Below are 12,201 nucleotides of genomic sequence, written 5' to 3' on the forward strand. Positions count from 1 at the left end.
CATCAGGTAGTGACTGTGTGTCATAAATCCAGGGCCACTGTCTTGAATTCACCCAAGACCATATAACTGTAGATGTCCGAAACAGGCATTAACAGCGGCATCTACCGCCTACTCCTTACGTCCACTCTGTTCTGCTGCCATGGTAGCTCTGATACATTGGCCTTGTGTCTTCAGCACTCCCCACAGCCTGCAGAGAAAAAACCGCAGGGACACTGGACCACAGAGCATACCCAGAAGGAACTCCCAAGCAAGCCATAAGCTGCAAGGATCATGAAGAACAGTAATACAAAACCCAGGGAGCTGATCCTGCAGACAAATCGTCGCTCTGGCTTCTGTAATCATGGAGTGGCTGCAGAGATGCCTCATGGCTGCGGGGTGCTTGCTGTGCAATCCAAGGGGCTGGGAGTTCAAATCCCAGCACTCCTCTGAGCCAGGCCTCTCACACACTCCTACAATTCACTCCAGCTCCAAAGAGAAAAGTGGGGGAAGCGGAATAGTTGAGGCTTGCTGGCTGCTAGCCTACCTAAGAAAGTGTGAGCCCTGGGTTCAGGGAAAGAGCCTGCTTTAAAGGACTAGGTAGAAACTGAAAAAGAAAGGCATTCTGGACTCTACACTGGTGCACATGTGAAGGCAGCTGCACACACACACACACACACACACACACAGAAAGAGAGAGACAGGGACAGAGAGACAGAGAGACACAGAGAGAAATAACTCTCTTGAAAGTTATCAGAGTTACTAAGAAACTGGGCTTCTGTAAGACCCAATAAGATCAGACCATGAAACTGAAGACAGGGCCAGTCCCTCAGCCAAGCAGCGGACAAGGAGGTACTGAGAAAACCCACAAGTCAAGCTCAGTGATGGCCAAGAGTTTAAACCAGGGCCAGTGGTGGGCAAGCCAGCAAGCAGCTGCTCAAAGCCCCAGCTGAGAAAAGATGCTGGGATACACTGGGCTATTAAAACAACCTAAGCATGGCAGTACTGAGAGATGCTTTCATCAGAACTCCTCTTGGGGAACACTGTATGCCGTGGAAAGAGCACCATGTTCAGCCCCTCAGGAAAGGGCAAGAAATGCTAGACAGCCTCCTCGAGTTAGCAGTGAAGGGCTCCTCTGCCCTGTCCCTGCTTCTGCTTGGAGTACAGAGCTCTAGCCCAGAGCCAGAGTAATCTGAATCAGAAAGGCCAAAGTCAGCTACAGACTTTTCTGTCTCCACCAGGAAAGACCCTTGTCACAAAGCAGGCCCCCTCCTCAAACTGGTAAACAAATGAGAGGTCCTGAGAGATCCATGGAGCCATCAGCCTGCCTCAGACACTTACCCGCCCAGGCCAATCCTATGGATGACCTGTTCTGGTTTGTACCTTATTTGACTTAAATGACTTGCTTTTCACAGGTTCTACGGGCTTATCAGTGAATGACCTGGGAGGTCAGAGAGCCATCAAAATGCTAAGTTGGGTTTTGGTGTAGCTTTTCTGTCTGGTGATTGATCACATCTGTCACTCTGGATGAAAGCCATGGTAGTTTTAAAGTTCTTGGGAGTCAACAAGAAGTTCTGCAATAACAGATCCAAGAGCACGAATTCAAAAGCCACACCCTCCGGGTTTTTCCAAGTTAAATCACAATAGTGTGATCTACTTCCCTAATACTCATCCTTTCTCTTCCAGATAAGGATTTTCTGGGCCCACTCATGTGATGAACAGCTGTATTTAAGGATCACTAAAGAAGCCTAGATGGGGCTAGAGAAATGGCTTCAAGGCAAGGGCTTGCAGCAATTCTAGAAGACACAAGTTCAATACCCAGCACTCTCTTCAGGTTTCTCATAACTGCCTACAACGCCATCTTGGAAAGATCCAGTACCCTCTTCTGGGCTCTATAGGCACCTGCACTTATGAGTCAGACACATAGGCTCATAAATAAAGTTTTAAACTCTGAATGCTAGTCTACTTAAAGCTCTTCTCTGCAGTTCACAGCTCAGAGCTTAACATCACCTTGTGTGATGCTTCATATATGCTTGGCACTATTAGAGGGTGTGGCCCTGTTGGAGTAGGTGTGGTCTTGTTGGAGTAGGTGTGTCACTATGGGTATGGGCTTTAAGACCCTCATCCTAGCTGCCTGGAAGTCAGTCTTTCACTAGCAGCCTTCGGACGAAGATGTAGAACTCTCAGCTCCTCCTGCACCATGCCTGCCTGGACGCTGCCATGTTCCTGTCTTGAGGATACTAGACTGAACCTCTGAACCTGTAAGCCAGCCCCAATGTTACCCTTTATAAGACTTGCTTTAGTCATGGTGTTTGTTCACAGCAGTAAAACCCTAACTTAAACAACCATGCATTCAGGCCACATACCTGTCTATTTTCATTTCTCTGCCTGTGAGCCCCTCCTTCCACCCCCAGTCTCGCAGAGACACATGACATCATGCGTGTCACATCTTCTCTGCCTGTGCGCCTCACCTCAAAGCTGCTTTGGCAGAACTGAAGATGTCCGAGACAGGACAAAAAAAACACAGGTTGTGGCAGAGCCTTAGGAAAAGCCAACCAAGTGCTTCACCTTTTTGGCAAAAACAAGAGCAGCTATCACAATAGATGGACGTGTGTAAAAATCTCAACTCCCAATTACTCCAGAGCACCTCTTTGAAATTCCTAGGTCGCATGAATTATTAAGTAAACAACTCATCAATTACTCTTTTGTGGAGAACAGTTAGACACAGAAAAGTAGACAAGAGCCGATATCAGATGGAAACATTTTAGGGACAAATGAGCAAACAGCCACCCTTGTCATCACAACCGCATAGTGAAGATCAAAAATCCACTTGCTAACCGCAGGGAAGCCCCACCCCCTCCACTTCTCCTTCCCCTTCTCTTTCCCCTTCCCCTTCCGCTTGATCCATGAAAGGATTTTAAAGGAAACAAAGTAATACATTTTATTCATAAAACAATCATCTCACCTAGTTTTTACCCATTCCTTTTTGCTAGATACCTTATAAAACTTGTTAGCCTCACAGAAATGGTATCAAACCCTTTCTCCCCCACCCTTTTTATTTTTTTTAACCACACACACACACACAACGCACACACACACACACTCATCGTGCTGTAAACACACAGGAAGAGAGAAGCTGAATTCCAGTTAAACCAAGTGCTTCAACTGCACACTCTCAGCCTCGGTCTTCAGCATCTTCATGAAATGTGATCTTTCAGAACCCTGCCTTTCATTTACTTACTAAGATTTAAGATAACAGTGCTGTCTTCCTCGGCACAGGCCCCACAGATGCCTCAAGGCTACACTGACCATACACATACACATCCTGGAGAGTAACTCTTTAGACCTCTTTCTTTCCTGGGCAATCTGAATTATTTTAAAGTTTTGGCTAGACATCTTTCAGAATCCTATTGGGTAATAGAGGGTGTTGGTCTCCCCACCCCCTTTTTTTTTTAATTTCCTTTCCGTGAAGGAAAAAAAAAAAAGAAGCTTGTTATGAGACCATGGGGTATATATGGAAAAATACAAACTTCAATACACACACTCTGTGTGAGTAATCACCCCTACGTTTGCTTATAAGCCTGTTTGCCTGCTTCTGTCCCAATGCCAATAAACAAATTCCACAAGACAATTTTTAAATCTAGGTGTGAGCACTGGGCTCTTTGCTCACATAAAGCAGAGATCAATGCACTCGGTGGGCTAATGGGAAAAGTTACCCAGCAGTCATCAAGGGCTCCCAGTGAAATTTTCTTTGTGCACCTAGACACTAACACACTCTCATCAGCCTCTTATCCCCCCACAGCGTGTTGGTACGCTCTGAATCTAGACAGCCACCATAAATGACACCGAAGCCACCACTACCAAGCCAGGAATCAAATTCCTGGTTGGAAGAAGTTTCAAAATCCAAGGCCAACATCTGGCAAATTCCACGCCTGCCTCCCAATCCTGGCTGGTGTTGCACTGAGAATTCAGTACGAGGGGAGAGTATTAATTTTTTAAGTGCCCAATAATTAACTTGTACTCTGCTTAAATCACACATAGGCGGTCCCTCCAGTTTGCAGTTAGACTCTTTGCGTTTGCCTTATTGTCTCAGAAGGGTGAAGGCTGACAGGAGCTGGTAGTGCACACAATGAAGCCTGTTCTTATCCGGGGGTTCTGACCATACCCTGTGGACAGCAACTGCACTGTAGGCTGCCACTCCACCCCTAAGATCAGACAGTTTATTCCTGGACCCTGGCCTTAGCTGGTAAAGCACCGATTCCTCTACCATTCGCACATCTCAAAGAAGGGCCAGCCAGGGACATGCCCGATTTAAGCAGCATCTGTTTACCGCGCACAGCCCCCAACACACACACCGCGCGCTTCCGCCACCCCTTCCTGGTACCTGCCCAGTTCCTCGCCGGTGTCGTAGTAGTCGTCCACGTTTTCCTGCCTGAACACAGTCATGATAGACTGTCACGCCTCACCAAAGCCCAGGCCACTCCGGCTCCGCGGCCCGAACCATCCCCACCGTCGCCGCGCCGCTGCGGGCCCCTCATGCACCAAGCCGCAGACCTCTGAAAGACATGGGGAGAAGAATGAAACGGTAAACCCCAAGAAAATCGGGGTCCCCGGGCTCGGTCCTGATCTCGAGGCCTCCAGCGGGCTGGGACCACGCGCCCTTTGTTAAGTCTGGGCTGGGGGACCCCCACATCCCGCACTGCCGCGCCCCAGCCCCATGCCTGCGGTCCCCAGACTCCTGCCTCCGCCTCCGGACGACTCCGGGACAGCTCAGGGAAGGGACACAAAGCGCCTGGCCCGGCCACCTGTTCCCCCGCCCGGCGCCGGGCCGCCCTCCCGCTCCTCCCACTGCCTGCGGCGGCCACTCACCCGGCCCCGCACCTCTCGCTCCGAGCGCCCTGATCCCCGCGGCGGGTCCGGATCCGGGGGAGCTCCGAGTGGCCTCCGCTCCGTGAGTCGGGCGCAGCTCGGCCCCGCGGGGACACAGCCACCACCTCTTCAGCGCCCTCCTCCTCCGCTGCGCTCGCGGCTCCTCCCGGTCCGCGCTCCCGCCCGGCCGCGCGCACCCCGCACACACCCACTCGCCCGCACCGAGCGCGCGCCCCACCTGTGACTCGGCGCCCGGCTGCCCTCTGCCGCCCGCTTCGAAGAAGCCGGAGGCTTTCGTCCCCCAGAGTGTGAACCCAAGGATCCGTGTGGGCCAGACGACGTGCTTCGCGTCAGGAAAACCACAAAAAAATACAGCAGGTTTCAAACAGAAATCAATAAAGTCCTGCCCCGGGAGACGCCCACACCCTGATGGAAACGATAGCAAATAAATAGCTTATAAATGAGGTCGCTCTGTTCTTCTGTGTTGACAACAAAAACCGAGAGAGGACAGCAGGGACCTCATCAGAGGGGGCGTCACCCGATGAGTGTTTTGAGCCGAGACGCCTGAGATCCAGGAAGAAAAATGTTGAGATCTCAGAGGCCCAACAAAGGTCGGGAGTCCTGTCAGTGCTATGGTTGCTCAGTTGAAACACAGCGAGTCCTGCCTGAGCTGTGTTGAGCGTACAATACCCACCAGACACTATTTATGACAGTGTGTAACTAAGAATGAAAATCGCCGTAGGCATGTCTTTATATTAGGTACATGTCCAAATGATGGTGCTTTGGATCTATCGGGTTATAGAAAACTTCAGTGAACCAGTTACTTTGTTACATTGAAACAGTTGGTTCTTGCTTGGTTTTGGTTTTGGTTGGTTGTTTTTAGGTCAGGACAGGATCCATTTGCTTTGCGTTGGACTGTTGTGTACTAGCCAGTCTACAATCTACACAGACACTCTAGGTCCACCTGTGAAACCAGTATTTACACGTTTTTCATTAGGTCTCTCCGGGTGCTCCTGGCTTAATAACGTTCCTAAAAGGGATTCTATCCTGCTGCCTAGAACTCCCAGTGTGCATTCGTGAACACCGCCCGGAGTTCCTATCCACACCACTGCTCAAACTCTGTATTCAACAGTTGTTTCAACTCTGGAGGCTTGGGCCTCAAAGAACAAAGCGAGGCGAAAGAATGTTCCTCTGGCCATGTATCAGATTCTAATCTAAACTAGGTCCCCAGCTAGGAGTGGTAGAGCACACCTGTAATTCCAGCACATGGGTGAAGGAGGCAGGAAGATCAGGAGCTTAAGCCAGCCTCAGCTGTACAACAAGTTGGAGGTGAGGCTGGAGTGCAGGTCTCCAAACACAAACAGGAAAAAAGGTATTCCTAATGGCCCAAGGAAAGAGCCCAGAGGGCACGATAAAAGAATGAGATTAGGAGGTGATACTGACCTAAGTGCTAGGACCAACAACACAAAAGGATCTTGAGAATTGACAAATACAAAAAAAAAAAAAAAAAAACAACCACGGCAACTAAAAGAAAAAAACAAATAAAAAGGGGATTTACTTGGAAAGCACGCAAATGAATAAATACATCTGTTGAAGAAAAAAATGAAAAACGGGGTGAAACTTATTTTCCAAGGCCACTGAAAAGGATTAGATCTACTTGGGGCTGTCAGGGCTGGTCAGAAGACATTTTTTTTCTGGTGTCACGAAGAAGCAGCATGGAATTTAGAGTTATAAATCTTCATCCAATATTTATGAGGCCATCTACCAGCTGAAGGAGCTCGGAGGAATGATTCACTCGGCTCTGTACCGATTCAGACAAATCTTTTCGAAAGGGCAATCGTGGTAATTTAAAACAATGTCTGATTCCTTGGCTTTCCTCCAGTCCAAAGGATTTTAGTGCTCCTTTCCACGGAGATGGACCTCAACCCTCACCCTCATAGTTTGAAACAAAATCTGGGGTAGCCACCCTGGGTGGTTTCTTTCCAGTGTTAGTTCCTTCCTCCCACCCACAACCCTCATTCTTATTCTATGGCCTTTCAGTGAGTTTCTCCTGGACATGCCCTGTAAAGTCAGAGATCAGAGGAGCCAAGGAGATGCCCTAGCCATTGGGGCGCACTCACCCAGCCAGCCATCATACACTTAACAGCTTCTAGCTCAAGTCCTATGAGTTATTATTGTAGGGTGATTTATTGTGCAGCACTAGATCACCACATAAGAAATCCAGGAGAAGCTAAAGGAATTAGGAGAAGGCTAAAGGAAATGTCTCTTTGAAAGCGCACCAGGTCAAGGCTGGAGAAATTATCCTCTCGCTGAATCTTTACACAGTTACATAAACCAGCCTTTTCCGGTTTCTAATGTTCTTAGCCTCAGTTTTACCACCCCTGAAACGGGGACAAAGGCAAGTGAGATGGCTTAGCAGGTAAGGGTGCTTGCCACAGAAGCCTGACAAGCTAAGTTTGATCCTCAGAAGTCACAGTGGAAAGACAGAAGTGAGTGCAGAAGCGTGTCCTCTGAACAACACACACACACACACACACACACACTGAACAAAATAAAGGAAACAAGGCACAAGGGGGCAATAATACGTTTTCATCACCTAAGCAAATCTAAAGAGATAACCTGTGTGCGTTATGTAATACACCAGAATATTTGGCGTTGATTTTCGTGTAATGTTCTAAGCCAAAACAACACCACGGAACACATCTCGTTCCTAGAAGACAAGAACCCACGCGTTACGAGACTCAAGCTGCAAAGAATGACCACACGAATTTATAATTTATAATGCATGCTAAGGGCTATGACAATCATGGAGGTTAACGTTAAACCACAGGATGGATTTCAGGCTAACATCCTTTCATAGCTTCATTCGTCTGAGTAAAACAACTGGCTATAATAACCTGAGAGAGCGCAGGGATTTATTGCAGTGAAGACTCTCTTCCTGTTTGCAGGGAGTTGGACTAAGCTCCATTCAAGGACCCAGTTGTGTGCCATAGGATGGAGTCACTACATTCTTATGTGGTTTTTTTCAAATTAGCTGTTGACGTGCGCAGCAGAATATACATGTGTACCCCTAGTGCCTGTGAAGGCACTAGGCAAGAAGAAGGCATTGGATTCCCTAAAACTGGAGTTATGGGTGGTTGTAAAACAAAATGAAGGTGCTGGGAAGTGGACCCCAGTCCTCTGGAAGAGCAGCCAGAGCTCTGAACCACTAAGTCATCTCTCTAGCACCAAGAGTGGATATTTTTAAAAGACACCACGCGGAACACTTCTGCACCTAGGTTCGTTGTTAAAAGTACTTTCCTTGGAACTGGAGAGATGGTTCCACAGTTAAGAGAGCTTGATGCTGCTATTCCAGAGGACCGTAACTCACTTCCCAGAACCCACATCAGGCCGCTCGGACCACCTGTAACTCAAGTTCCAGGACGTCCAATGCCCCACATGGCCTCCACAGACTGAGGGTAGGGTCACGCAAGCAAAGACCGGAAGTTGGGCTTGGGGGTGTGCTATCACAGACTGGGAGGTAGGGGGCGCTAGAGAGTCTCATTGAAGAGGTGGCTCAGTGGAGAGATGATGGCTCACAGTCTGGAGAGGCTGATGTGAACAAACTCACACTATGCTAAATGCAACCCCACCACACCACACCTCAAATAGCCCTTCTAGCTCTTCCCTCCTTTAGAGCTGGTCTGCAAAACTTTTATGATGGAGGTGGAAGGCGGCAGGGCAGAAAGTCACATGAAAGTCACAGACTGTGACCCTCGGGCTTCTTTAAGCGACCAGAACCCAGGCAGCAAGGAGAGACAGGTCAACATGAAGAAGTGACGGAGCTTTTCCAATTTGAATTTTAAGAAGATTAGTAGAGACAACTCACGAGAGGGTTCCAAAAGATAGAAAACCACAGACACTGCTCCTTTCTTGCCCGGAGAAAGGGATACTCCGCTTGAAACTTGACTTCAAGTCTCCACTTGTCTGCCGGGTCTCCCTGGGTATTTGTGAGGCCAGGGTGAAAGCCGTATGTGCTTTTGCCTGCCGCGTTTCTCTGCTCCCACTTCCTCTCCCTCAAGTTTCTGGTTTTGATTTATTATTGAAATGAAATCCAGAAACGAGCGCTCAGTCTTATGCCCTCATTAGAACTGGATGTGCCAATCATGCCCACATGTAAAACTAGAACTTACATCCCCGTTGATTTAGTGAAGAGAGTTGCTTTTCCCCCCTTTGAGTCTACTTTTTCTCCTCTGTGGTGACTAATGGACCTCTGTAAAGCCATCAGACCTCACAACATTGATTTCTATTTATTTTCCTTTCAGCAGAAATTATGGTTAAAATATTTTCAGTCCACATCAAAATCTCTCCTTTCTCCGAGGATGGGTATTAAATATTGCACGAGACCCAATCACAATGAAAGCCTCTGGGTATCCTGGCACGGTTCAGGAACTAAAAGCCTCCTTACTCAAGCCAGTGACATGATTTACGGTCCCATTCACGGAGCTCCGGTAGGATTTATAGAAACATAGCTTTTAAAAAAAGGCAAACATGCTATAAATCCCACCTCCCCGCCCCCAAAAGCTCCTGTCAGCTGGAAGATTTGCAAGGAGAGCAAAACTTGTTGATGTTGCTGACACATTTAATGCAACATTCTCAGACCAGGAACTTGGTTCTCATACCTTTGATGCTCCTGCTTCGTATAGAGACTACATGCAAACACACGCTTACATGTATATGCGAGGCTATTTGTCTTGAAGTTTGAATTTTTATGGTTTTGCTATTTCTCTTATCTCTGAGTAAATTTTAATGATGAGATAGTGTAAGGACACGCCCAGAAGCATATACCTTCGGGAGGAGGAGCCAGTACTGACTGCTCCTGACTGGCAGGAGGAGCAGTGACAGCTCCTGTCAGTGGCTACTCATTCAACTCTTTCCTGTGTCACGTGAAACCAGGTTTTGGAGGCTAATCTCTATGGAGCCAAATTAGGAAGAGCGACTAGACTGCACATGTCACCTGGCACCTTATTGGTGACAGGCAGGTATGGATTCACACACAATGCGATGTCACTGTATCAAAGGTTCTAGTTAAGAGCCCTGGTAAAGGGCTGGAGAGATGGCTCAGCGGTTAAGAGCACTGACTGCTCTTCCAGAGGTCCTGAGTTCCCTGAGTTCAAATCCCAGCAACCACATGGTGGCTTACAACCACCTGTAATGGGGTTGGGTGTGTCTGAAGACAGCTACAGTGTGCTTATATATATATTAAGTAAATAAATAAATCTTTAAAAAAAAGAGTATGGTAAAGCCTGGTGTTGCACACCTAAAATCGCTATATGTGGAAGGCTGAGAGGCAGGAAGATTTCAATTTTGGGTCCGTCTTGACTACCTAGTGATTTAAAGCCAGAGGCATCATGAGACTTAAAACCATAAATAACTAAATAAACACGTAAACATAGAAATGGAATAGTGTGCTGAATAGAACAGACACTATCCATTGTTTAATAACTGTGTTGACCTTAAGAGTTTGGAGGCTGTCTTCCAAAATTCTTGGAAGAGTTTGGAAGTTCTTGGCATGGGCCAGTTACTGAATATCTGTCCAAGAATGTGTGACCTAATTTGTCTCTCTTAGGAAAGTTCTCTGTAGCAGTGAGATTCTATCAGATTCCTCAATACCGCTTAGGAGGCCTTGCACCAAGCGTCTGCTGTTTGCACGAATGGTTGCTAGACAGGGATGTACTCTTTTGACTGAAACATAAACAAAAATATCTCGATTGCTTTCACTGTTCCTCCCTCAGTTTAGTTACAAATGCTTATTATTAAATTGTTAAATATAAAGGTACCATGGGGCTGGAGAGATGGCTCAGTGTTTAAGAGCTCTGGCTACCCTTCCGTAAGGATCTGGCTTTGATTCCCGGCAACTAGATAACTAACAACTGTAACCGCAGTTACAGTGGATCCGATGCTATCTTCTGGCCTCTTGGGGCACCATGCACACACACTGTGCACAAATGAGCAGGTGGGAAAGCATGCATGCACATAAAATAAATTTTAAAATGTTAAAGGTCGGGGTTGGGGATTTAGCTCAGTGGTAGAGTGCTTGCCTAGCAAGCGCAAGGCCCTGCATTTGGTCCCCAGCTCCGAAAAAAAGAAATGAAAAAAAAATGTTAAAGGTCCCTCAAAAAAGAATAATCGATGACCTTTCCCAGGTCATCAGAAAAGTGGATTTATAATTGCCTGAGGCTGATAACAAAACTCTAACTCACTGAGCTGTTCGGATAGAAATGAGCCAGTGGAATGGGGACACCAAATCACTATTGCATGCAACAAGCATCCCTGAACATCCATCTGCGGCTGAAGGAATAGACGATGCCATAACCCTGGGCCCATTGGGTGTCCAGAACATGAGACTGTTGGCACGAGAGAAGAGGAAATGCCCCAAGACACGAAAGCTTCAGCAAAAGACACTGATTAAAAACTCACCCACCCACGCTGGTGACTTTTATACCATAAAATGCATGCAGATTTGTTCCCAGGCTTTCTTCAGACATAGAGTTGAGTTACATCTTCTAAATCAAGAATGTTGTCTGGTTGGGATGCCTTTGGATTGTTGAATATTTTGCACTAGTTTCTTTTTTGCCCCCATGGGAAAACACTGTAACCAGACGTAACAAAAAGAGAAGAGCGTATTGGTCTTCCGGTTCCAGAGGGATGACCATCAATGGAACCAGGGAAACAGCGCAGCAGGAAGTTGAGAATGCACCCCTTCAGTCTGCAAATAAATGGGAATCCAGAAAGAAGGGAACTGGAAGTGAAGGGAGAGTTCAATATCAATGCCTGCCCAGAGACACTTCCTCCAGCAAGGCCCCACCTCCTAACGCTCCCCACAAAGCACTGCCAGCTGGCAGCTGGGGACCTGGTATTCAAATAGGGGAGCCTGTGGGGGACATTCTTATTCAAAGCACCACAGTGCTTTGTTATCATGCAGGAGGCCCAGACTTTGATCCACAGTTCAGTGGTAAATCACATACAATGTTGCATGCCCACAGTCCCAGCACTTAAAAATGGAGGCAGGAAAATAAGCTCAAGGGTATCCTCAGTTTTTTTAAACTGTTACAATGTTTCCTTTGTGTAACACTGAGCTGGCACATGCGCAGTGTCCCCAACTTTCCCGGACCCTGACTCATCATCAGCAAGAGTTAACTTCAGTATCCCAGCTTTCTGTAAACACTGGCATAGATTCCTATCTGGCGCTTGCCCCAGCAGGCTCCACAGAAGCCCCAAATCCTCTGTAGCTGCTTACTCATCCCCACCCTTCCCAGTCTTTGGAACCATTGATTTTATAACACAGTTTTGCTCTCCCACAATATCATATTGTTG

At 47.4% G+C, this 12,201-nt stretch overlaps 1 protein-coding gene, 1 long non-coding RNA gene and 1 other non-coding gene across 13 annotated transcripts in view; 2 read left to right on the forward strand and 1 right to left on the reverse strand.

The window, feature by feature from the left end:
• The window catches only part of Dapk1 (death associated protein kinase 1), a 160,986-nt gene extending 155,768 nt beyond the window's left edge, over nt 1–5,218 (reverse strand). For 3 of the 10 annotated variants that reach the window (XM_087590357.1, XM_087590350.1, XM_087590353.1), the window contains exons 1-2: nt 5,084–5,218; nt 4,361–4,532 (exon numbers count right to left, since the gene is read on the reverse strand). In XM_087590357.1, the coding sequence (XP_087446483.1) occupies nt 4,361–4,422 (62 nt within the window). In that variant the 5' untranslated portion in view covers nt 4,423–4,532; nt 5,084–5,218. Of the gene's footprint in view, nt 1–4,360; nt 4,533–4,845; nt 5,010–5,083 lie in introns of those variants that run through there. The other 7 variants (XM_087590356.1, XM_087590349.1, XM_087590352.1 and 4 more) reach the window with 3 other exon arrangements.
• The window catches only part of LOC147999943 (uncharacterized), a 109,950-nt gene continuing 99,868 nt past the window's right edge, over nt 2,120–12,201 (forward strand). The window contains exon 1 of one of the 2 annotated variants that reach the window (XR_015641399.1): nt 2,120–2,237. This is a non-coding gene — a long non-coding RNA (uncharacterized LOC147999943). The remainder of the gene's footprint in view (nt 2,238–12,201) is intronic. The other variant, XR_015641398.1, reaches the window with a different exon arrangement.
• On the forward strand, nt 4,367–5,309 carry LOC147999944 (uncharacterized). Its single transcript, XR_015641402.1, has 2 exons — nt 4,367–4,561; nt 4,711–5,309. It is a non-coding gene; the product is annotated as an uncharacterized LOC147999944 (transcript).

The sequence above is a fragment of the Rattus norvegicus genome, chromosome 17 (genome assembly GCF_021556685.1).
Source record: "Rattus norvegicus strain SHRSP/BbbUtx chromosome 17, alternate assembly SHRSP_T2T, whole genome shotgun sequence".
Lineage (NCBI taxonomy): Eukaryota > Metazoa > Chordata > Mammalia > Rodentia > Muridae > Rattus > Rattus norvegicus.